The following is a 26,601-nucleotide window of genomic DNA, read 5'->3' on the forward strand; positions in this document are numbered from 1 at the left end:
ACTGGGAAAACAGCGACCTCCATGGAATGAAACCTGTAGGACACTCACGAGAAACGATCTATAATTAGTTGAAAAACTTTGAGGACACCCTCGTGTGTGGAGCAGGGTCCTCTTCTTGCTTTTGCCTTATGACAGCTGTGTGTTCATGCATGTAAAATGTTAAGAAAAATATACAAATATTGCTTGTAAGAGAAACCTATATGCATTTCACTGAGTCTGATACTTGTACAGTCAAGTGAACAAACTGTGATAATCATTGCACTTAGTGAATCTGAATTCATTTTACAAAATTATTGTGATATCCCAGACAGACAATCTGACACTAGGTATTTTGCAAAGATAAACCTCTTTATTTGAAAATCTTATAAAATGACTCCATTTGCATGAGATGTTGCATTGCCATTCAGCCAAGACATGACAGATCAAAAGGCACTGTTGAACATCTCTGCTCTCTGGTGTACTGATATTTAGTTGTTGCATAATTCAGACCCAGGACACCAATTTAGACCTGAGTCTTATTCATAGGCACACATGGGAGCAAACGTTTTCAAATGGTAACGCAAAAGATCATTCCTATTGAAAAGTTTCAGGCAGTGCCTGCCGCCTCCACTTCAAGTAATTTGTTCCCATTTGGAACCTATTGAACAGGGCCCAGTTTCACAAAAACATCTTAAGGCGAAGTTCATCATTAGAACCTTTGTAGGCGCATCGTTAAATCTCTGAGCTGTTTCCAAAAACCATTGTTGGACTTAAACGCTTGTAATCGAATGCCTGGCTCAGACCACTCGTAGCACAGCTAAGTGCATCGATAGATGCTTTTTTCCCTCCGGCGTCACTTGATACACAGATCTCCACTAAACATAAAATCACAGTTTATTTGCCTCGGACTGCTGATAACTTCAGAACGGAGTTCATTACAAATACAAAGATGCCAACATCTTTGCAATTGATACAAACAAGCGAGGTATAAAAACACGCTTCAAATTAAAACCGAGATGACTGCATTAAAATGTAAATAGCCTACAGTAAGTAGGATATAGGCCCATTTCAAATCATATTGAAATACATTTCATGTTCAATCAATTGAGTTCCATTTTGCTACTTGTATGATACTGTCTGTAATTTGTCTTAATATACATTTCATGATGTGCCAAATCTTGATTTGCCTAATATTTTAGCCATATGTGATATCTTTCTGTGAGCTGATCCATTGTCAGTATCGTGGAATAATTAGAATGTTAAGGTAAGATTTGAATGGAGAAAGCTGATCAGAGAGCAGCGTTGTCTTTATTCCCGATCCTATCAGTATCGACGTGCCTCAACGACACTTAGTGAACGCTCTCTCTGCCTGGTGTTTTGGGACGCATTCCAGCCGGTGTCTATTCCAAAAATTACCACCGGCTAAAGCTATGACGTTTAAATACCTATCTCCCATTTCTTTTCAACTAGCAGTTGATTTTCAACAGCGGAGATTTGTATAAACCTTGCTGTCCATCTCTGACATTTGCAACATTGTTTCAAAATTGAAATTCGATCTCCAGCTGTCCCATAGTAATGAACGTGTTGGGAGTTGGGACAGGATAGGCAGGCAGCTTTTCTTAGCCAGTCGAAATCATGAATCAACTGGCATCATTTTTATGGATATACACAAAGAAATGTCAATAGGATCGGTAAAACGAAATGCAGCTAGTTCGTAGTCTTTCCAACTTCAGTTTTGAAGGGATTGTGTTAGCTAACTCCTCTGAACAGTGTCCTGATGAGAAATGTCTCTGGAAAACAGCTTAAACAAACGCAGTTACTTTGCTGTTATTCTGGTTGCGCTGTTTGACCTGACTAAGTTAACCATAGTTGGCTAGCTAGCAAGCAAGGTAAGAATGTTGCCAGCCAGCATGGCAATAGAACATTTCGAATGAACGACTGGGTTGCGTCCACAGATACAGAACAAAAAGAGTGAACGACTGGGTCGTGTCTCTGGCAACCGATAGAATTAATGACCAGCCTGCCTGGGTAGCAACCTAAGATTTGTGTCTGGCTTGCGTCCATAGATACAGAACATAACCCAGTCATTTAAATCAGATGGCAAAATTGATATAGATATGCAAATACTAGTGGTTTGAGTCAATAATTTTTTCACAAGCAACGTATTGAGGCATTGCCTTCGTCATTAATCAAAAGATAATCAATTGAATTACGAAATAAAAAAATATATTCCCTTAGATTTTTCCGCTTCTTCCCCTCAGGTTAATTTCAGATCACCAATGCCAGGCCCAGGTTTCCCAAAAGCATCCTATGGTTCTAAGATGAATTTAGCCTTAAAATGTTTTTGGGAAACCGGGCCCAGAGATTAACACATGCACTCAGCTCAACTACACCACAAGTATCCTCATTCTAAATGTACATGGCAGAGAGCAGCAGCACACATTTCTTAGAACAAAATTTCAAGTATAATCTTCAGAATCCCGATTAAAATAGTCCAGAAGATGGACTCCTCTTCCTCAAAGTCATCCTCTGGAGCATATCTCTGCTTCCCCCCGTCCTCCTCAGAGGGGTACAACCTTTTATCAAACGGGTCCTGGAGGGAAGTCTGATCATAAAACACCCTCATCTCAAACTCACTCTCCTGGTGCGATGGGTGCCCGTAAATGCCAATCCCCACGGGCCTCACAAAGTCTCCAGGCACTATGACCACGTCCTGGCCGCAGGTGGCAGACTGCAGCTTGTAGGTGTCGAAGCTGGGCCGCAGAGTTTTGTCTGAGACGTACAGGTCTGCATCCCCCTTGAGGCTGCGCATGTGCAGGATGATCTTGCCATCGTGGTTGAGCCGCAGGTAGCTGTAGTTCCCCGCCCCGATGTGGCCCTGCACCACGTGGAGCAGGACCCACTCCGTAGGAAGGGCATCCTCTTCCAAAGAGTGCAGGAACCCCCCAGCCTGAGACAGGAAGAACGCCACAGCCAGCAGGCTGCTGCACAGCACCATAGTGGAGATGGATGGTCAGAGTCACCAACTGGACAACACCCACCTTCTACCATCTGTTGATAACCTGAAGGGCAACACAGAAACAAATGCATTACCTACAGTACAGTATAAGCATGATAAAGCTTGTACAGGGCAAATCCTCAAGGGGGAAATATGGTCTTCAGCCAGAACATAGTGTCAGACTGCCAATTGACTTTTAAGGGATGTTTAGAAAACTGACACCTCCTGTCTGTAGAGCACTGTATTGGCTACAAGCCATGCACTATCTCTGCTCTATAAATACAGTAGCAAGCTAGCTTCTTCTAAAGATTAGCAATGTGTGACCTCTGCAACCTTGTATTATACTACACATGTTTAGCAGTTACTTCTTGAATAGCCATCTGTAAAGACGTTACGCACACCCTGTCTGTCTGCCTTGCATTGACTGCTGGCTAATGCTCACGTCCAAGTCGCTGGCCTGTGATTTTGTTATTAGAGCAGCCACAGACTGGCTAATCCCATTAACAAAATAGATTATAACGCTAGACTCAGTTATGCGCTAACGCAGAATATAGTCCTAAAGCAATTGTTTGCTTTGCAACGTTTGACAGCGCGTGGCCATGATGTGGAAAAACTTTAGCTAGATAGCGAAACGTCAAGTGAGTATTGTTCTGGTGGCTAGTTAACTATATGCAAAATGTATATATTTAACAATACATAAGCAAATAGATTTTACTTGATATGAACATAGCTACATTTCATCAGCCTTACAAGGAGCAAGCTACTGCTGCCAGCGTTCTTCATCCTAGCAAACTGGCTAGCTTGCTAACTGGCTACGCTAAATTAACGTTACATAGCTAACTAACGTTAAATTAGTTGTCTAGCACAAACAAATTTCCGGGGCGACGAGAAGCAACAATTACTGTTATCACAATATTTAGCAGGTTTGTGGAACAAGACAATTAGCTACTCACCAGTACATTGTTCCGAGCACAGATTTAGTAATGGTTATTGTTTTGCCAGTAACTAACGAGCCAGTCAGTGTAAAGTTCACTTCTTCCGTTTTCCGGGGTATCTCACACCTAAACATCCACTGGCGCCGCCTACGGTGCAGGGAAAGTAGCACATTCATAATTGAACACAAACAACCAAGTAACACTGGGCATATATTAATCACGTCATCCTAAAAATGTACATTTGATATGGGAACTTCTATATAAATAGACAATGTGATCCTAACCAGTTCTCTATAAGTTATTTACAGTAACCTGATCTATTTATTGTAAAGTTCATACCCACACCCCTCGGTCATTTTTGTAAACTTTTGTAAAGTTTGTAAGTGTAACGGATGTGAAATGGCTAGGTAGTTAGCGGTGGTGCGCGCTAATAGCCTTTCAATCGGTGACGTCACTTGTTGACGTGTGCAGAGGGACCCTGGTTCGCGCCCGGGTCGGGGCGAGGGGACGGACTAAAGTTATACTGTTACATTGATGCTGTTGACCCAGATCACTGGTTGCTGCGGAAAAGGAGGAGGTCGAAAGGGGGTGAGTGTAACGGATGTGAAATGGCTAGCTAGTTAGCGGTGGTGCGCGCTAATAGCCTTTCAATCGGTGACGTCACTTGCTCTGAGACCTTGAAGTAGTGGTTCCCCTTGCTCTGCAAGGGCCACGGCTTTTGTGGAGCGATGGGTAACAATGCTTCGTGGGTGACTGTTGTTGTGTGCAGAGGGTCCCTGGTTTGCGCCCGGGTCGGGGCGAGGGGACAGACTAAAGTTAAACTGTTATATAAGCTTCACACAGCAGTAATGTAGTTGCTAGAGGAGCTCTGAACCCCAAACACCATTTTAGTGTTTGACTAAAGAGATACAAAAAAAAGTTACTACACATTGGTCGAATGATGTCAGCATTATTTCTTTGTAGAAAATGCTTACACATTACAATGTTTTGATCAATGCATGAAGTGCAGTTAGACCAGCGGTCCACAACCCCGTTATATACAGCCGTCAAGATCAGTTTTCTAGTATTACAGTTTCCAAGCACTGTGCGTTGGATTATAGAAAGGGGTAAAAAATTAATAAACTGGATTTGAAGACTCATTAGCATATCAATGCATCCTCCGATCAAGGTACTGTAAACCAAGGTGAAAAGACAATCTCTCATAGTGAAGGATATTACCACGTTACTTTATTGTACTGCATCTTAATTTCTGCTTTGGCAACACTAGCGTCACAGCCGTTCTGCCAATAACGTTTTTTTCTCGGAAGCAATGTGACATTCAAAACGACGTTTGAACAATCAGATGATGAAAAACGGAGTCATTCTTTTCCCCACCCACTAGCACAAAGCGTTGGACTGCAGCCTAATACTGCAATGAAAATATAACGGCATGTAAATCTCAGCTATACCAACATCCCCCACCGCAAGTTTACACCTTGTGAAACAAAATGTATAGACTGATTTTACTTCCCACCATCTATACATCATACCCATTTTCTTTATTCTCATTTAGGTCAACTTTAATTATTTACAGCGTTCATTTCTTTTGCAGTTTTTCCTAGAACCATTTGTAATCTATTTATGATCATGTTTTTGCTTATTAGGATCATACAAAAATGTATTAAATTGGATTAAGAATGGTTAAATTACATATCAACTGGTTTCCAGGCATGCACACTCACACCTCAATCATAAATCAACTCTACTAGTTTCACATTGTTGAAGTTTTTTTTCTTTTCTTTTTCTTTTTTTTTTTACTTTAATGAACACCAACTGTATTTTTAAACAAAAGCACAACAAATGTTCCAGGGAAAGAGTGACAATTATTTTGATGATCTTCTCCGGTAAATGTTTTCTAAGCCACATCAAATTCTATGTAGATATACTCATTCAACAAGTCTGTGTGTAGATCTGTTATGTTAGAAACAATATTTTTTACTTTGCAGTGGAATATCACCCACTTCAGTGTAATAATTATTGCAAACCACGTGACCAATTTAAGGCTTCAGAGTTCAATAGCAGTGTTAAGTAAATCCTATCATTTCAAAGTTCAAACTGGGCCAGTACATAATCTTTAACTAAAGTTTCCTGGTGTTAACTGCACTAAAGGCCCAAGTAGTGTTGTTTTACTAATTCTTAAGAATCAATGAAAGTTTATCCTCAACATTAAAATAAATCACTGCATCTTTAAAAAAAAATCTGTGGCAGATGAAGTAACAATTTAAATATGCATGTTTGTCGTTTGCCATACTATACATAATTCTGTAACTTTACAGAGGGCTGATAATACAGGCGACAGAAGAGGGGGGGGGGGGGGGGTGTTGATGTGGGGATGGTATGTATCAAATGCCAGAGTAGGATGATGGATGGAGGGGGAAGAGGGGCAGGTAAAGTAATGATGAACATCTCTATTCAGATTTGTGGAACGTCTTTGCAAGAATGCTTGCATTAAACAGTATACATGTAGTACCATGCTAGCGCTGCTCACCTTTTGTCCTAACCGTTATTAGAAATGGAGATCAGTGCCATGAGTTCATTTAACTACCGCCAACAAAACATCACACGCTATATTAACCCCATTCTGCCCAGCTGTGCTCTTACCCAATCACAACACCTGTTGGGTAAAAACCAGCAACTGCGAAACGCCGATGGCAGGAAAAAAATAAAATAATTTGTTTGTACAGAAAACAAACAAAGTGAACAGCAACACAGGATATATCATATAATTCATGCTTTTTTTCTCTCCATAGAGTAGGAGCGGGTGATGAGAAATTAATTCACAGTTTTCAAACTACGATGCAAGGCTGTGTGTGTATGCAAGTGTTCATGTTTTGCGTGTCGTAACTGTACGGGAGTGTGAGTATGCACTCAGACTTGGTGTGCATCTCAAATGGAACCCTATAAAGTGCACTAACCAGGGCACTTTATTTTTGACTTGAGCCAAATAATTTGGCTCAAGTCAAAAATAGTGCACTAATAGAGAATGGAGAGGCATTTGGGATGCACCCTGGGATAGCCATTCCGCAAATCATATCTGGGAGTGTTAAACCCCAGTAACCTAACTCATGTATCATCTTCCGATGGGCAGAATGGGGGTAAATACATTCCTTGTCAGACAAATGATTTTGCTTTGTTATTTATGTATAATAGTCTTTTCTTTTTCAACACTTGGTTAAATTCTTGGCTTGTTTGTTGACGTCATCGTCGTTTGTATTTTTTCTTTTAGAGAAATTAAGCCTGCTTTGAGTATGCTTGCTCCGTCTATGGACTGAGAAGGGGGGGCCGAGGCAGCTATGATGCAGGGAGGTCCGCGCTGGAAGGGGGGGGGGGGGGGGGGGGGGGGGGGGGAGTGGGTTGTTCAGACCGGGGGAGCTTTGCGCTTCAGTAGATACTGGTGAATGTCGTCGGCATCGCGCTTGAGCCAGGCGGCATTCAGGAGAATGTTCTCGCAGCACTGCTGCACCGTGCGCTCAGCCGCCGGTGCGTGGTGGCTCTCGAAGAAACTCTGGAAGACACAAAATGGCCGCGTTTAGAATTAGAACGGCAGAAGTTAACTAAAATAAGTATAGCTAACATTTAACCATTTTATTGAGCGAGACCACTATATTAAAAGACGTATAAACCAATGATGCTCACCTTCACTTCAGCAGCCATTTTGTCAATGGCGAATCCATCCACAGAGAGCTGTGAAGAGGGGTGAGAATACAAGTGAGTTGGCTTAGGTCATTGGGCCAAAGGCAAAAGCTACCAGTCTTCCATAATACATTCCTCTTGTAATATATACAGAGCAGTCGGAAAGTATTCAGACCTCTTGACTTTTCCCCATTTGTTACGTTATAGCCTTATTCTTAAATGTTTTTTTTCCTATACACAATCATCTATACACAATACCCCATAATGACAAAGCAAAAACAGGTTTAGAAATATTTGCATTTTTAAAAATGAAAAACAGAAATATCACATTTACATACGTGTTCAGACCCTTTACTCAGTACTTGGTTAAAGCACCTTTGGCAGCGATTACATCCTCAAGTATGACGCTACAAGCTTGGCACACCTGTATTTTGAGTTTCTCCCATTCCTCTCTGCAGATCCTCTTAAGCTCTGTCAGGTTGGATGGGGAGCGTTACTGCACAGCTATTTTCAGGTCTCTCCAGAGATAATCGATCGGGTTCAAGTCCGGGCTCTGGCTGGGCCACTCAAGGACATTCACACTTGTCCTGAGGCCACTCCTGGGCTGTCTTGGCTGTGTGCGTGTAACGGATGTGAAATGGCTAGCTAGTTAGCGGGTACGCGCTAGTAGCGTTTCAATCAGTTACGTCACTTGCTCTGAAACCTATTAGTAGTGTTGCCCCTTGCTCTGCAAGGGCCGTGGCTTTTGTGGAGCGATGGGTAACGACGCTTCGTGGGTGTCAGTTGTTGATGTATGCAGAGGGTCCCTGGTTCGCGCCCGTGTCGGGGCGAGGGGACGGTTTAAAGTTATACTGTTACATGCGCTTTGGGTCGTTGTCCTGTTGGAAGGTAAACTTTGCCCCAGTCAAGTCCCGAGCGCTCTGGAGCAGGTTTTCATCAAGGATCTCTGTACTTTGCTCCATTCATCTTTGCCTCGATCCTGACTAGTCTCCCAGTCCATGCTGCTGAAAAACATCCCCACAGCAGGATGCTGCCACCACCATGCTTCACCGTAGGGATGGTACCAGGTTTCCTCCAGACGTGACGATTGGCATTCAGGCCAAATAGTTCAATGTTGGTTTCATCAGACCCGAGAGTCTTGTTTCTCATGGTCGGAGAGTCCTAGGTGCCTTTTGGCAAACTCCAAGCGGCCTGTCATGTGGCTTTTACAGAGTAGTGGCTTTTACTGAGGAGTGGCTTCCGTCTGGCAACTCTACCATAAAGGCCTGATTGGTGGAGGGCTGCAGAGATGGTTGTCCTTCCCCAGATCTGTGCCGCGACAATCCTGTCACTGAGCTCCATGGACAATTCCTTCGACCTCATGGCTTGGTTATTGCTCTGATACACAGTTGAAGTCAGATGTTTACATACACTTAGGTTGGAGTCATTAAATCTCGTTTTTCAACCACTCCACAAATTTCTTGTAAACAAGAAACCTCCACAAGTCTGGTTCATCCTTGGGAGCAATTTCCAAACGCCTGAAGGTACCACATTCATCTGTACAAACAATAATAGGCAAGTATAAACATCATGGGACCACGCAGCCGTCATATCACTCAGGAAGGAGATGCGTTCTCTCCTAGAGATGACCATACTTTTGTGCGAAAATTGCAAATCAATCCCAGAAGAGCAGCAAAGGACCTTGTGAAGATGCTGGAGAAAACAGGTACAAAGGTATTTATATCCACAGTAAAACGAGTCCTATACCGACATTACCTGAAAGGCCGCTCAGATACCTGAAAGGCCGCCATACAAAAGCCAGACTACTGTTTGCAACTGCACATGGGGACAAATATCATACTTTTTGGAGAAATGTCCTCTGGTTTGATGAAACAAAAATAGAACTGTTTGACCATCGTTATGTTTGGTAGAAAAAGGGGGAGGCTTGCAAGCTGAAGAACACCATCCCAACCGTGAAGCACGGGGGTGGCAGCATCATGTTGTGGGGGTGCTTTGCTGCAGGAGGGACTGGTGCACTTCACAAAATAGATGGCGTCATGAGGAAGAAAAATTATATGGATATATTGAAGCAACATCTCAAGACATCAGTCAGGAAGTTAAAGCTTGGTCGCAAATGGGTCTTCCAAATGGACAATGACCCCAAGCATACTTCCAATGTGGCAAAATGGCTTAAGGACAAAAAAGTCAAGGTATTCGAGTGGCCATCACAAAGCCCTGACCTCAATCCCATAGAAAATGTGTGGGCAGAACTGAAAAAGCGTGTGTGAGCAAGGAGGCCTACAAACCTGACTCAGTTACACCAGCTCTGTCAGGAGGAATTGGCCAAAATTCACCCAACTTATTGTGGGAAGCTTGTGGAAGGCTACTCGAAACGTTTGACCCAAGTTAAGCAATTTAAAGGCAATGCTACCAAATAGTAATTGAGTGTATGTAAACTTCTGACCCACTGGGAATGTGATGAAAGAAATAAAAGCTGAAATAAATCACTCTCTACTATTATTCTGACATTTCACATTCTTAAAATAAAGTGGTGATCCTAACTGACCTAAGACAGGGAATTTTTACTAGGATTAAATGCCAGGAATTGTGAAAAACTGAGTTTAAATGTATTTGGTTAAGGTATATGTAAACATCAGACTTCAACTGTACACTGTCAACTGCGGGACCTTATATAGACAGGTGTGCCTTTCCAAATCATGTCCAATCAATTGAATTTACCACAGGTGGATTCCAATCAAGTTGTAGAAACATCAAGGATGATCAATAGAAACAGGATGCACCTGAGCTAAATTTCGAGTCTCATAGCAAAGGGTCTGAATACTTATGTTGTTGTTTTGAATAAAAATTTGCAAACTTTTCTAAAAACCTTTCTTCGCTTTGTCATTATGGGGTATTGTGTGTACATTGCTGAGGAATTGTTTTTTATTTAATCCATTTTAGAATAAGGCTGTAACGTAACATGTGTTAAAAGACAAGGGGTCTGAATACTCTCAAAATGCACTGTATACAGTGCCCTCTGAGGAGCTGAGGAAAATATGAGAATAAGAACAGTTAAACAATGCTATGGAGAGAAATTGCTTAATGAAAGGAGCCCTTACCTTGATGAGCCGTGATATGAGGAAGCCGCCCTGGTAGCGGTTGTGAAGCTCCTCCCAGTTGTCTTTGACAAACTTCCAGGCGGCTTTCCTTCCATGCTTACTGCTTCCGGCCACGCCCCCGATTACTGACACCGTGTCCTGGGGACGCACATCCTCCTGGGTAGGGGAAACAGAGGGGTCTGTTTTTGCCAATTTACATATATTCATCATGCTCATCCTATAAGCAAACTCCTATGACCAAAACAACTAGGAAGGCTACAATTACAAAGCTAGTTAACACCAGTGTTAACAATTGCACCGGCTATATTCAAGAAAGAATACCATAAAAGCGAGACCAAAAGAACACAAGGTGTAAATAGAACACCAGGTGTAAATACTAATGTTTCTAGGGATTTCTGTTTTGTCTTTTATATTCTCCTGACAAAATAGCAGGAGCAAGTAACACACTCCAGTTGCCAGGGCAAGAATGGTTGTGTGCACATACCGAGAGGGCAAAGGTGAGGACTTTCTGGATGAGGTCGGGGGCAGAGATGGCTCCCAGCACTCTCTCTATGCGGTTCTTCTCCTCCTGCATGTCAGCCTGCTTGTGAAGCTGAAGAGGATGGGAGAGATTAGACAGCAATAACGTGAGAGAAAAATATATACATATTTTACCTTTGTGACATTTATGGGACAAAATCAAATTATATCAATTGACTGTGATTAAAGCTTTATCTGTCACAGATTATTGATGAGGCTCTAACGAGAGTCTAGGACATGGAACGAGCTGGTAATCCTGTTCATCTGACTGAGGAAATGTTATTGAAATCATTCATGATACAATATATGACTCATGATATTGAGGAGACTGATCTCCAACCAGCTGGCCTGGCTGGGGTGTATTGTCTCAGAACCAAATGAGCAGAAACAGGGAGGGACTAATCTGAATTTATCCAATAAGAAATGCTTGGTTTCGTTACAAAACATTTTGCTACGGTGTGCACTAGTGAATACACCATTAGCTGGTGTGACTTACCTTCAGCATTGTGTCCAACGTGGCACTGTCACCATGCTTCAGCACTGTTAAGTACACCTGAAGAGAAACAAAGACCATACACATGGGCATTCAATATGGTTTCATCACTTGATTTTACAAGAATTTTATGTCTTTGTCTCATCATAAACGGCATCTACTTCCAGTCATGATTGTACTAAATAACTATCATTAGCACTTAAATGATCTACAAATGAGAAGTCACTGTTTGAAAGTAGAATCAATAACATGACTACAGGCCCATTGTTGAAATGTTGACCACAATTGATTGAAATTAATGGACAGGTGAAAGCAGTACTGAAGAAGCGACACCTAGCCAACCAGAGGCCTAGGTGGAGACATTATCAAATTGCTGACCAATCAAATCCTTTAAAAATTCACGAAAGTCATCAAGAGCCTAGGGTTAGAGGGCAAAGGTTAGTTTGGAATGGGGCCTTTGTTTATGTAACTACATGTTAAGAATACGTGTGTGTTTCTATGAATAAGTGTGTGTGTGTGTGTGTGTGACGGGGGGCAAAACAACTTACTGGGCTCCTGAGGTCTGCAGAGAGGATCTGCTTGCCTTCCACATGGTCTTTGAATCGCCGCCGGGCCTCCTCCAGCGTGGGCTTGTGTCCCGCCTTCCCCAGCTTCCCCAGAACCAGGCCCCTCAGCAGGGCATCCAGGTGACCTGAGAGGGGGGGGGGGGGGAGAATAGAAGAACCGGGGGCCGGAGAACAGAAGGGGAAAGGGAAAAAAGCGCCAGTCAGTCTCAAACACGTTAAAAACAAGTGCTTTGACACACTGAACTTCATCCAAAAAGACAGAATTTATCTACTGCTAGGCAATCCAGGAGCCAGTAAATTCATACATCACCAGCTCTGGGCTGATACCCCTACTACAGAAAACACTTGCCTAATTCCAAACCTGACCCTTAGCCCCTAACCCCTAGGCACTTGAGCAGATCTGAAAGGATCGTATAGGTGTCAGCAAAACAGAAAATAAATCCCACCAACCCTATCAAGAGTGCAACGTAGTCTGATTACCATCTCTCTTACACCTATCCAACCCAATCAGAGCTACATCAAGTGACTTGGTGCTTAAGGCTGAGGATCGACTCCGGAATGACTCGGCAGCTCAGTTCTTAGCTCTTACCACCGGCCCCAGGGGGCTCACCTTCGCCCTGCTTGCATTCCCAGCCCAGCTTGAGGCCGATGGGAGTGAACAGCTCCCGGATGAACTCCTGAATCTCCTCGTGGAAGTCGGTGTGGGAGAGCAGGGAGGAGAGAACGCCCAGGTTGCAGCTCAGGTCGCTCCACACCGTGTAGTTGGGCTCGTTGACGAAGGCCTCCATCAGCTTCAGCACCTCCACCGTGCTGATCATGCCAGCGCGCGACTGAGGAAGATGAAGATGATTAATAGGATGAACATGGGGGACAAGAAGAAAAGGAATGGGGGGGTGGAGGTAGAAGGAGAATAGAAGAGGAAAATAAAGGAGATGTAAAAGAGGAATAGAAGAGAAGGAATATGAAGAATGAGGGGAAGAGGTGAAAGAGGAATAGAAGGGAAGGAATATGAAGAATGAGGGGAAGAGGTAAAAGAGGAATAGAACAGGTAAGAGCAGGGGAAAAGTTGGTAAGTCACAGTATTGTGATGTTAAGTACAGTTTTTGTAATTGAGCCCTGAATGAATGGGACAAAGCTTTTGAGGAATAGGATAAAGCAGGAAAACAAGTTGATTAGATTACACATTGTTTATCTAACGTCTACAGTAAACATCTTCATAAGAGGCTTTGGTGAGAAAAAGGCCAAAGAACCAATGCTTAACAATGCACATGACATATCTTAGTCGAAGAGCTTAATACTCATGGGTGCTGAGGGAGAAAGGAGAAGTATCGTTACCCAATCATAAGTTACGTTTACATGGCCACAAAACAATAACATGTACAGGTAGGTAACTGCCAAAATAATGTAAACACGAGTAAATGAGGGATACAAAGTATATCGAAAGCAGGTGCTTCCACACAGTAGTGATGCGCGGGTTGATCCGTGGGGTTGGTTTAGGCTCATTAAATATTGTATAGATGAAGGGCAGGTTGAATAAAGAGAAAATACATACAAGTTTAATTTATATATCTATAGGCTACATTGAGGTTTTTCCTTTCATTCTTTTTAGGCCATCTGGCATTTGTACGTAAGCCTATAAGCTTTTGGGCCTAACTGTACACGCACCAAATAGCCTACATGCCAATCACCAAATACTTTTGGGAAAGGACAGAAAAAGTGAATGTCGGAGTTTAAATAAGTGAAATGCGGCAAAATGGAGGTGAAAATAAAGAAAAGGGAGGCCCAGAAAAGTAATGTTTGGGGCACTATACATATTCCACAGTCAAGACAGGGAACTTTAGCCTACTGTTCAGATGGATTAAATGGAAAATGAAATCTGGACACTGACTGTAGGTCTATAACCTCTCACATAGCCTTAATATTAACTCCTGCAGAATTAAGCATTTCTTGCACCACCAAATGCACATTTTGAAATATGTGGAGAAATATGATTTCTTTCAGCATCTTGAGAGAATGCGAATGCAGTTAGGGGAACATCTGTAGAGGTGCTCTCTTAAAATCAGCATCATAAAAGCTGATCATATTTCCTACCACATAAAATATGCATCCAAACCGAAGTGAAAACTTATCAGAAACATGTTGGGTCGTTTTCACAGCTTTCTACTTCCTTACAGCCGGTCAAAACGACAGAGAGCTTGGGTCTATAAGGTTCCATCTGCAAAAAGATGATTGAGATAACTGGCTTCAAAGTTCCAAGCCTTCATTGATTTGAATGGTGTTCATTTTTTATCTTGTATTCTTTTGAACTTATCAACATGAATTGGGGTATTTAGAGTACTATATAGGTAGAGACCATTGAACAAAACAAGTCAATAACTAGATTTTGACAAAAATGTAGATAGAACCTTATTAGGGCTGAACCCATTTAGCCGACATGGTCGATAGTTCGGTCGATAGGCTGTTGATTGATCGACCAAGATTTTTTGTACTCGAGGAGTCGCACACAAACACATAAAAATAAAAAAAATTCATGGCACATGAGAAACCTGTCTGATTCACGCCTTTGAGTGGACTAATCCATTGTGGAGGCCGCGGGGATGGCACACTAGTACATTTACCGTTAATTCCCATCATTTCTAATCTATAATGTTTGGTTACAGTTATTTCTGTTAATGCATTCAATATATTATTATTACAGTCTTACCGTTCTCATTCTAGGAGTGGGTATGTTTGCAAAGCGCACAACGTAGGCTACACCCGAGATGAAAAAAAACTTGCGGTTTATTTCATTCCATTTACAAGTTGTCAATTTATTCATTGTCCTTTGTTTGAAGCGCTCCTGTCAATTTTGAGTAAGGACACGCAGCTGATTACGCATAGAAGTAGGACTGGGACTAAATGTAGGCCTATAATGATCTGATACCATTTCTGATTGTCTTAACTTGCCATCACCGTGGAGCTTCTCAAAGTAATTTCTTCACTTCAAACAGCAAGTAAACAAAGTCTTTTTACATCCATTGAGAAATACAATATTTTCCTCAACGTACCTATTTAAACAATCTTTCCAGCTCTCTCCCTTTCGATTATCCTACCACTCAGCATGAAAGGGGAAAGAAAATAAAGCTCAGATCCGGTGGAAACGTCATAAAATATGCCTTCCTGATTACTTCTTAGCCCTTGCGCAAATAGTCAACAGCTGTGTGTCTGGAGCTCACTGGTGCAGGAAACTGAGGGCCCAGAATATTTTACACAATGTTGCAAGCACCAGCTTTCGGCTGGACCAAGTTCATACAATGTTTCAAGTTCCTTGCAGACAGGCAAAGCCAATGTGATTTATAGGATATTTATTTTTAAATCAGGATATTTTCTACCTGCAGGTTGCAATATAATTTTGGGGCTTTATGTAGGCTATTTTTACATATTGGCAATAGAAGTTACTTTTAGAATTGTATCATTTTCATTCATTTAATTTAGATTCAAATGTGCATATGAAAATCACAGGGACAGCCTAAACCTGAGGCCCAAGCTCTCCAAATAGCCTACCAAAATGTCAGATTTATATATATATATATATATATTTTTTTATATCAGAAACGCATCTAAATTAGGCAAAAATAAATCCTGCACGCCTGTCAAAATAAAACATTCCGCGGTCTGACTGTAGCCTACAGTACAGCGCATTTCCTATATTTTCAGATTAGGGTCCGGCCCATGGCCTCTTTTTTAATACATATAGTCGTGCAGTTGCGGATGACCCACGCACCACTACCACAGACGTGGTTCCTGAGTTAATCAAGCAATTATCATCATGACGATTAGGGTAATGTATAAAAATGCTGGGCAGAGAATTATTTTGGCTACCACAGCTATAGACAGGTCGGCTGACAACATCACAAAAAATGACATGCGTGCATCGATGTGTCCGGAAGGCGTGCGTTTTTATGATTCTGAAGGGTCAGAATGCGAGCAACAAGGACAAGAAGCTGCCATGTGGGGAATCGTAGGTGGTACGCTTCAGCTAGTTGTATCTTGTTTTGACTGATGTCATGGCTATACTAATATGGCTCAAATTCACTAGCTATCTAACCAACAACTATTTGAGAGACAACACGTGCTCATTGTGCAAATGTATGTTTTCAATAAACATTTGGGGACTAAATATAGTTTACGTGTCAGTCTAAACCAACCCTGTCTGTTCTGGCCCATAGTAGCACACGCGTTGGTTTGGTTGCTAAACAACTAATCCAACTACGCCCCCATAGGATGACAATGCCCCCAGCCACAGGGAATAAGTAGTCACTGAATGGTTTGATGAGTATGAAAACTATGTAAACCAGGGCTGTCCAACCCTGTTCCTGGAGAGCTACAGTCCGGTAGGTTCACTCCAACCCTAATCTAGCCAACCTGATTCTAATAATTAGCTGGTTGATAAGATGAATCAGGTTAGTTACAACTGGGGTTGGAGCAAAAACCTACACTGTTCTGGCTAGTGGTGGCCCAAGAACAGGGTTGGGGAACCCTGATGTAAACCATATGACATGGCTGTCTGTCACCAGATCTCAAACCAATTGCACAATTATGGGAGATTCCGGAATGGCGCCTGAGACAGTGTTTTCCCACGACCATGAACAAAACACCAAAATGATGGAATTTCTCATGGAAGAACAGTGTCGCACCCTCCAATAGAGTTCCAGAAACTTGCAGAAGCTATACCAAGGTGTATTGAAGCTAGTGGTGGCCCAACGCCCTATTAAGACATTTGTTCTTTTTTACTTAACACTTATTTTTCTTAGAACTGCATTGTTGGTTAAGGGCTTTTAAGTAAGCATTTCACTGTGGCGCATGTGACAAATACAATTTGATATGACACTATGTTGGGGTTTCCTTTACATTTACAACATTAAGCGGCTAGAGTTTATTTTAGGGGAAGCTTTGACCCTGGGCTTCCTCAAAAATGATCTGTTTATATACTAAAGGTTGTGTTTCTTTGCTACTGTAGCGCTAGGCTAGTCAGATGGGGCCTTGCTATATGGAAGAGGAAATAAGCGTTTGTGGCAGAAAGGATTTTTTATTTTACGGTGACTTTCAAGCCATTCCCTGAATATGATTGTTACAGGAACTAACCCTTTCCCTGTCCATGACTGACTTTATATACAAGCACCATTACCATACATATCCAATTTATTATTGGGCGTTAGCGTCGAGCTAAAGGGCATGTTGGTGTAGTGTTGACGGTAGTCTGTGTCACTCACCAGGGAGAAGAGGTCGTTCTGCAGGCCCAGACGGTCAACAGGCAGCAGGGTGAGGTCTCTGATACCAGGCAGCAGGCTCTCCAACATGGCCGAGCTGTACTGGATCCTGTAGAAGCCCACTGTTCCTGGGTTGATCTATAGGGGGAGGAGGAGGACAGTTGAATAGCCTTGTTGCCAATCTGTTTTCTTCCACTACTTTGTTGGCGTCGTGCCAAACCATTTGCTGTTCCAAACTTGTTAGCTAAAGCGGAAAATAAATCTGCCTAACAAGCAAGAGTGGAAGAAAGCCCTTATATGCTTGAGTGACTCCCACCCAACAAATAAACAAAATTATGTTCTATTCTAGCCATAAAAAGTGCAGCTTAGCATTAAGGAAACAGGAAGAGATATTTTCTATCCCTTTGATCAACTCCGTACACAGATCATTCTCTGTTCTGAATGGCACACTCATAGTTTCACTCTCCCTACCATAGCCTCGTGCAGTGGTTCCCAACCCTTTTCAGTTACTGTACTACCAATTTAATTTAGCTCTGCATGGAGTACCCCCTTGTGCATTTTAGCAGTAGGCCTATGGTCTCATGAGTTTTATCAAGTACCCCTAGGGGTCCTAGTTCCCCTGATTGGGAACCACTGGCCTTGTGGATCCTCTTTAGCATTGCTAACTAGATAGGGACTAGCCAGGCTATGATCCCACTCAAGCAACCACAAGTCACAATCAAGTGGTTATTCTTTAATGGTTCTCAGTTCCCCAAACTTACTTTGACATGAATGATGTCCTTTCAGTAAACAGCAATTTATATGGTCCATTCACAAATCCTGACCCTCTAGTGGCCCCTTCAATATCCATCTGTGTGACCTTTTGACCCCTTTCAAAGACCTTCAAGGGTCATGGTTGGCTTAACTTCTCGCCGACCCTTTTGGTCAGGTGATTGGTTTACTGAACTCCCAATGATCTCCCACCCGTTAGTAAACACTAAACAGACTCAGAATCATGAATATTACGGCCCATTCACAAACGTTTATAATTCTCCAAGCAAGCAGACCTTCAAGGTCATGGCTCTTGAAGCGAGCATTCTTGTATCCATTACGCCTTTATTAGACAGATTTGTAATTCCCTAAACATGCAACTCTGTATAAGGGTTATAGTACACATTTTAAGGCCTCAGTTTTCAACTAAATTCTATATTAGACAGATGTAATAGGTGGAATTTGGTTGTCCTCACCTTGACCCACTGGTCAGGGCTGACGTTGTTGATCGTGATGGTGGTCTCTGGGCTGTCCAGCAGCACCTTGAGTTTGGTACAGCCGGGGTCCTCACCGGTACAGATACTGATTGGTACCATCCAGTTAGGGCAGTCCTCACCTGGTGGATGATTGACACAAGCAAGACCCAATGAGATGGAGCAAAGTAGGAACTTTGTCTCATGTAGCTAATAAGTGACAAGTAGTGAACCAGCGATTTGTACTTGGCTTTTTTTGTGTTGATTTATTGGAAAATATTATCTTACCATTATGTGGTCCACTGGCACAGAATTTCTTCTGAGATATCTTGAGGATGCGATCATCCCCTTGCTACAAAAACAAAAAGTATTTGATTATTTAATACACAAACAGCTATATCCACAACAGAGAGATCCCCTCTCAAAGGACATAAAACAGTACATTCATATTGTCCAAAGACAATTTCCATTGTGGTCTATTTACCTGCTCCTGGTCCACTACGATTATAGGGAAGCCCATCTGCTTAGTCCAGGAGCTCATCACCAGGGCGATGGGTTTCCCGCTAGCCTGTTCCAGACAGTCCCATAGGTCCTCTGGGAGAGGTGGTGGGCAGAGAGGTGGTCACCAACCAATTACAACACTCAAATAATAATCTTGTTATAATGGACCAGACATGTCCATTATAAATTCATGAGAAATTATAGGAGACTTGACAGTGTTACCTGTTGCTGCATTTTTATGTTGGAACTTCAACAGATAGGAATGCATTCCTTTCCTAAAATCCTAGAGACAGAAGAAACAAATAGGTTTACAAAGAAAAACGCCTGAGATGAAAATATACAAATACTTAAGAGACACTTGTTCACGCAATACCCCTTTTAGCTAGTATATGAAAGAGAGCTAGACTAATTAGTGGACAACATGGCAGTGTGCCTGGGCAGCAGCTCCTCACCTCGTCTCCTATGTAGTTGTGCAGCATACGGATCACAGACGCTCCTTTGCTGTAGGATATGGCATCAAAGATTTCATCCACCTCCGACGGGTGGCCCACGTTCACCTGCAGTACAGGGGATCAGTCAGTTCATGCTTTCAAAACGCGGTACGAGGGTCGCTTTCATCTGATAGAGATACCTCACGTACATTCAAATCTACTGGAAAACTTTGGTCCAGTACACACACACACAATCTTGCAAATTTAAAGCCAACACACCTCGATGGGATGACTGTTGTCCAGCGCATCCAGGTCCAGGGCGCGGGTGTAGTCGGCAGACACAAACTGTGTCCAGATGTCGTAGTCAGGGAAGCAGTGGTCCACACAGAGGTACTCGATCCATGATGCAAAGCCCTCGTTAAGCCACAGATGGGTCCACCATTCCTACAAGGCAAAAGGCGATCATATTGACTAAAACATATTCGGGACAACAATGTATACGCCAACGCAATTGAAGAATGTTGATCATATTATTTAATCTTCAATAATGTAATGTCCTTCTGTCATTGACCAGGAGAGCGCTTTTAGTTTCTACATAAGCAGTAAAGAGCGCAGTGGTCGTTTACCATGGTGACCAGGTTCCCGAACCACTGGTGAGCTAGCTCGTGTCCCACCACCAGGGCCACCCACTGCCGTGAGGACGAGCACGAGTTCTTCGGGTCAATCAGCAGCGCCGTCTCCCTGGGAAACAAGGTCAAACAGCGAGGTCAACTCGAAGAAAAACAAGCGCAAAAGCGATTCATTTCACACTCCCCCTAGTGGTAGCATGCATAAAATACATTGAATATAAAATCACGTACATTTCCCGCTAGTGGTAATCAAATAATCTTTTTGTGGAATAACATGACTGGCAGGCTAACTGTGCATCCTCTCATTAGTTGCAAATTTAGCAACATTACTTTAGATTTACCTGTAGGTAACAAGGCCCCAGTTTTCCATGGCACCTGGAGGGGGCAGCACCAAGCGTGTTAGATCTTACCTATAATTCCTATTTTATCATCACAATATAATAATTGAAATACAGTCATTTGAATTGTACTTACCAGCAGCAAAGTCAGCGATAGCTATTAGATCAATTTTAGGCAATGGGTAAGGAACATTGAAGTAGTCGTTGTAGAAAGGTAAGGTCTTTACAGCAACCTGTGAGAAACATGGATAGAAAAAACTAGATATCACTTCCATTTTACACTTGACGCCAATAGATAGTTGCTGCTAGCACAACAGTCATTCATCAATATAACAAACAGTCATTGTGATACATGACTAGTGTTTAGTACTGGTCTGACCATTATCCAAGTTTAAAAGAAGTAAAAACAACTCACCTCTAGTGCAAATTTCCCTTGTTCCGCCTTTCCGGTAGGCGTGTAGACGCGTACGGTCACGCCGTCCGACGATTGGCCTTCTACAAAGTCGTATTCGCCGATGACGAACGCTACAAGGTATGTGGACATAATGGGAGTGGTGGCGAACTTCACTTCCAAAAGGCTGTCATCTTCTGGATGTGGCTTTCGATCGATGACATTCTGTGTCATTGAGGACAAGGGCATATTAGTACGGACAGAAAATGTAATCAGAAAGTCATAGAGTCAGCAATGCTTTTGAAGAATGAGCTCATAGCCTTTAACAGTCCACAGGGCAGACATCTTGGAAAAACATACTAATTCAGTTGCATTTTGAATGCCAGCAGACTCATTCTTGCAGCTAGATGGGAGGAAATGCAGTGACCCAACAAGACCGTCTTATGTTACATAAGCCAATGTTAGTAGAGCGCAACAGAGTAGCGAAATGTGACTCAAGCTGTTTGGCGTCCCCAGGCAGAAGAGTTAGTGTGACACGTACCATATTTGACAAGGCTACTCGGTCCTTGGGAACTATCAGAGAGATGTCAAAGGTGGCTTTGATAGCTGGCTCGTCCCAACAGGGGAAGGCCCGGCGAGCGTCCGTGGCCTGAGGAGAGAAGAGAAGAGGAGAAAAAACCATAGGAGATTAAGCGAGACAGAGTGGACAACACGTTTCACAGCGTGTTAGGTCAGGCAAACATCCTGGAGGGTGTCAGAGGGCTACTCCAATGACCTCTAGTGAAAAATGAAAATAAACAACATGCCGTATATAGCATCTGGGCATGTCATTTCCCCGCCACATTTTTTCTAAAGATAAGAGATTACAAAGTTGAATTATCAAGAATCTCCAACAATGGTTGCTAAAACATTCAGCCTATAGCCAGGGTGTGACAATCCTCAAACATTGTGGTCAAATGGCAGTCACATTCCTTTTACACTATTTCAACATGGGTTAAGCAATCAACTCTGCTGCCTAGAGAACCTGTACTCATTATGGTAACAGAAGTAATGCAGGACAGGAGGAGCGCCTAGTTACTGTACCTCGAACTGTGTGACAGCAGCATAGCGGATTTCTCCTGCAGGAGTTGCATATTTACTTCTGTAGAAACCTTTCATTTTGTCATTCAGCTCCCCAACAAAGTCAATCTTCAATGTACCGGATCCTGGGAAACAGGTGCAAAAAAGCCAACATGTGTTTATTCAGCCTTTACTACAATAAGAGGTTTGTTTTTGTCAACTACAAACAAAAAGACATGGCATGGTGTCAAACACCAGGAAGAATAATTAATGGCAGAGAGTGGAGGGTTCATTAGAACCCTAAAAAGCCCTGTAGCCATTCTGGTTAACGGCGAGTCCTTCAACTTACCTTTCTGTAGAGCACTAGGGAATGATAGAGTGACTTTCTCGTCCTCATTTTGATAGTTGAATCCTGTAGCATTAATTTCTAAAGAGAAGGGAAAAAATGCAAGGCTGATATTCGCTGCCATAACATACGAAAATAATATACAAATGTGCCTAACAAGCCTGGAAAGCAGGTCTAATCAGGAAATAGAAGAAATACATTGAATATATAATAGTTTGTCTATATTTAAGAGAAAAATGAAAAGACAATTGACAGAATCTCACCCTCACCTTCCCCTCCCTCTGGTACAAAGGATGCTGTGATGATGTCGATGTCAGCACAGTTCATCACAATCTGATTAGTGGCCAGGTTAACCTGGAAAAAACGACAGAAACACAACTACTAAGTAAAAATCGGGGACTAGCAGACCCTTGTATAAATACCTGGGATGACATAAGAATGCCATATTTTTTTATTTCTGTAAAAAAATATATTTATATACACACCAGGAGGGTGTCAGAGGGCTGCTCTATAATAAAGCTACTCCAATGACCTCTAGTGAAAATAAACAAAATGCCGTATATAGCAGCTCGGCATGTCATTTCCCCCCCACATTTTTTCTAAAGATAAGAGATTAAAGTTGAATTATCAAGTATATATATATATATATATATATATATGGGCAGTCATTCTAGAGTCCCTCAACGATAATACTGCCTCGATATAATACTTCTAAACTAGGATATTTTTTGTTTTTCCTGCCATAAGCAAATCCACTATAAGGGTAAATCTAATCTGTTATGTGTCAGACAGCAGCGATCAAGTGGCTCAGTGTCACCGTGAAAACATTGTGGCTTGTCAGGGAGATCGGAACGGGAGCAAAAGATGGTTTGGAGAGAGGGAAAGAAAGAGACATCCTGTAGAACGCAATGTGATAGCGGCTCATGTGACGGTCGACGTCCGACTTATTGAGGGCGGAACCCAGCAGCACACTCAGATGCAGCTTTGAGAGAGTAGGCTAGGCCCATTTATTGACGGTTGGGTGCTGCCGTAGTTTATTTTGATACTCAAATCGAGAGCTGGGAGGTTGTAACCGAGAAGGCAGGGGTGTAATTATAGAGCGTGCTCGGTGATGGCACGGTGCCACGTCGCTATGCATCTCATTGGCTATTGTGCGGTTATCTGACAACTTTTAAATCATGGGCTGGCTTTGTCATTAACTTGGCTAATGAAATTATAGCATGTGCATGCAAATAACAACCATGCAACTGACAACACATAGCCCATGTATTGCAGTTGAAATTGCCCTACTTGACAACTATTTGTCACTTAAACGCCAAGAGTAGCCTAATCAAGAGTAGCCTTTGATCTAGCCTAATTTCCTTGGAAAATGCTGTTCACCAACTACGTAATACAATGTGCCGTCCTCCTATGGATAGGCTACCAAACATAGATCAGTGGCACATAGATAACCATACAGTAATCTCTTAGATTTAGACAGTGTTTGTGTGGCAAGAACTAAAATAGTTTAGCCCGGCAGTGTCATTGAAATACAGCCAGTGTTATGTCCACATGATGACAAGTAACTTGTGTTCGTAGCCTGTGTTCTGAGATGAAGATGGTGTATGCAAACATCCGAGGGCAATATACGCACCATATTTGGCACCAAATATGACACCCATTAGAAACTAATCAAATGAAGCAAGCAAGTCTAATACACATGTGGCGTAGTATTAGGGATGGGCAGTTAACATATATGCCAACAGATCGCAACAATGCCTAATTTATCATAACCATTACAGATAACAAATCCTAATTTCCCCACACAGACAAAGTTTACAAAATATTAAGAACACCTTCCTGATATTGAGTTAAACCCCCTCCTTTTGCCCTCAGAACAGGACCAATTCGTCAGGGAATGGACTCTACAAGGTGTCAAAAGAGTTCCACAGGGATGCTGGCCCATGCTGACCCAATGCTTCCTACGGTTGTGTCAAGTTGGCTGGATGTCCTTTGGGTGGTGGGCCATTCTTGATACACGCGGGAAACGGTTGAGCATTAAAAACCCAGCAGTGTTGCAGTTCGACACAAACCAGTGCGCCTGACATTTTGTCTTGCCTATGTAACGGATGAGAAATGGCTAGCTAGTTAGCGGGTACGCGCTAATAGCGTTTCAATCAGTTACGTCACTTGCTCTGAAACCTAGAAGTAGTGTTGCCCCTTGCTCTGCAAGGGCCGCGGCTTTTGTGGAGCGATGGGTAACGACGCTTCGTGGGTGTCAGTTGTTGATGTGTGCAGAGGGTCCCTGGTTCGCGCCCGAGGTCGGGGCGAGGGGACGTACTAAAGTTATACTGTTACACCTATTCACAATCTGAACGGCACACATACACAATCCATGCCTCAAGGCTTAAAAATCCTTCTTTAACCTGTCTCCTCCCCTTCATCTTCTACACCGATTGCAGTGGATTTAACAAGTGACATCAATCAGGAATAACAGCTTTCACCTGGTCAGTCTAGGTGAATCCAGCGGAAAATAGGCAATCCATTTATAATTTGTGAAAACTGTCATCATTTGGCAAGGAATGTAGTTTGTGTATCCCATCAGTTAGATACATTTTTATAGGCATTTATTTATGTAGGCCTAACAGGAGCTTGTGATGCGCACTCAGCACGCCTGTGTGTAGGGAGCAGTCAGAACGCAATTGAGTGAATGAGACATGGAGGGGAAAGGGAATTTTGGGAGAGAAACGGTGTGATGTTTGGCTTGGTTTCTTTTTTGTTGTGTCCCGCAAGTCAAAAGTTGTCTTTAAGACAAAATGTTCGGGTAGCCCAGGCACATTCCACCAAATAGTTTCAGTATATTAAAAAAAAAATCTATGGTTAAAGAGCGAGCTTTGAGAACTCATGCCCATCCGTATGTAGTAATTGGTTTACACCAACAGGCAATGATTAGGAATCATTTAGCTAAATTTGTCGTACATATCAAACAAGATGAGTTCTGAATGTTACACGTCACGGGTGTTGTGAATGTTTAGTGTTTTGTCATTTCATGGTCTGCTAGCAACACGCTTGCCAAATAGGTTAACAGAAGCGGAAGCTGGGAGGTCTTCTCTAGCAGGAAGACATTTGCTAGCTATGATTTAGCAAACATTAGCTCAGTTAGCAAGGTAGCACTAGCGCGCATGCTAACGGTGCGCTGGCATGCAACTAACGTTAGCATTTAAGCTAAATACACATCTTTGTATTGACGTTGATCATACTATACATTAATTTCAAGTGAGATGTAGTAGTGACTATTAGCCAGTTAACGATTTGCAAAAATGACAGCGAGCTAACGTTAATGTGCATAACTATCTAACTAACTAGTATTAACAGTTAACTAGCGAATGACGGTTCAGCTAGGTAACGTTAGGTAGCTAGTTACTCTGGACAGTACCATTCAGAGCAGGTAAAGCGCTAATTTATTTTCAACCTAGCTAAAGTGAGTTAGGCTAGCTGTTTGCCACTACCATCATGGGCTAGTAGATAACATTAGTTAGGAGTTCGCGCTAACGTTAGACGACTAGCTAGTTAGCATTTTGCCGTTCGCCATTCGAACGTTGTAAATTAGGCAAAATAGATTACACAAGGGAGTCCCCGCCATGCACAAAGTACTATACAAATTATCTTTCAACTACTTCACCTACCTTCACAATCGCCTCTAGCTTGCCCTCGAAAGTGAAGTCGATGAGGTCGGGCTTCAAGCACAACCCGTAGTTGACGGGGTAGACGTCAGTGGGCAACCTTACGAAGGGCCTCCTTTCAGGCATGGTGTCTGTATTTTGTCTGGTAGCGCTTGCGAAGACGGTGCTGCTGTGTATTACTCGGAATTTGATAGTTCTGAAGTCCTGCAAAATGGGATTCGACAACAAAACTGGATCTTGGGGAATGACTCGTTTTACGAATGACAGAGAAACCCGACGGCCGAGAACTAGCAACATAAAATCCTTAGCTAGAAATGTTGCCAGCTAGAGTCCTCCCCTCTCACTTCAAATCCACCGAAACAACGTGTGTAGGAGCGCAGTATGACGAGGAAATAGCGTCATCGCGTTGAAGCGGAGGAACACTGGAACAAGGGGGTGTATTCAATATTTTTGGTTTTAAATTAGTTTGTTTGTCAATTGCAGTCACCTTTTTTTTCTCCAAAAATATAGCT

General features: G+C 42.5%; 2 protein-coding genes across 5 annotated transcripts; both read right to left on the minus strand.

Moving 5' to 3' along the window:
- Positions 1-327: 327 nt before the first annotated feature.
- Positions 328-4,035, minus strand: LOC120066276 (UPF0669 protein C6orf120 homolog). The gene is made up of 2 exons (XM_039017551.1): positions 3,931-4,035; positions 328-3,041 (listed from the first exon to the last, which is right to left on the minus strand). Exon 2 carries the CDS (start codon positions 2,975-2,977, stop codon positions 2,426-2,428), a length of 552 nt encoding a protein of 183 aa, XP_038873479.1. The 5' UTR covers positions 2,978-3,041; positions 3,931-4,035; the 3' UTR covers positions 328-2,425.
- A 1,082-nt stretch (positions 4,036-5,117) lies between these two features.
- LOC120066283 (puromycin-sensitive aminopeptidase-like) lies at positions 5,118-26,456 on the minus strand. 4 transcript variants are annotated; one of them, XM_039017589.1, is made up of 23 exons: positions 26,093-26,456; positions 22,697-22,781; positions 22,431-22,508; positions 22,106-22,227; positions 21,564-21,671; positions 21,047-21,247; positions 20,768-20,864; positions 20,635-20,668; positions 20,291-20,405; positions 19,944-20,108; positions 19,686-19,790; positions 19,456-19,516; positions 19,217-19,326; positions 19,021-19,084; positions 18,736-18,875; positions 17,513-17,647; positions 12,871-13,090; positions 12,243-12,385; positions 11,698-11,754; positions 11,167-11,274; positions 10,683-10,838; positions 7,588-7,635; positions 5,118-7,456 (listed from the first exon to the last, which is right to left on the minus strand). In XM_039017589.1, exons 1-23 carry the CDS (start codon positions 26,384-26,386, stop codon positions 7,310-7,312), a joined length of 2,793 nt encoding a protein of 930 aa, XP_038873517.1. In that variant the 5' UTR covers positions 26,387-26,456; the 3' UTR covers positions 5,118-7,309. The 4 variants fall into 4 exon arrangements, with proteins under 4 accessions (XP_038873517.1, XP_038873501.1, XP_038873509.1 ...); XM_039017573.1 differs by having other exon boundaries at positions 12,850-13,090; XM_039017581.1 differs by having other exon boundaries at positions 22,691-22,781.
- Between the last annotated feature and the right edge of the window lie 145 nt (positions 26,457-26,601).

Source organism: Salvelinus namaycush, chromosome 2 (assembly GCF_016432855.1).
Source record: "Salvelinus namaycush isolate Seneca chromosome 2, SaNama_1.0, whole genome shotgun sequence".
NCBI lineage: Eukaryota > Metazoa > Chordata > Actinopteri > Salmoniformes > Salmonidae > Salvelinus > Salvelinus namaycush.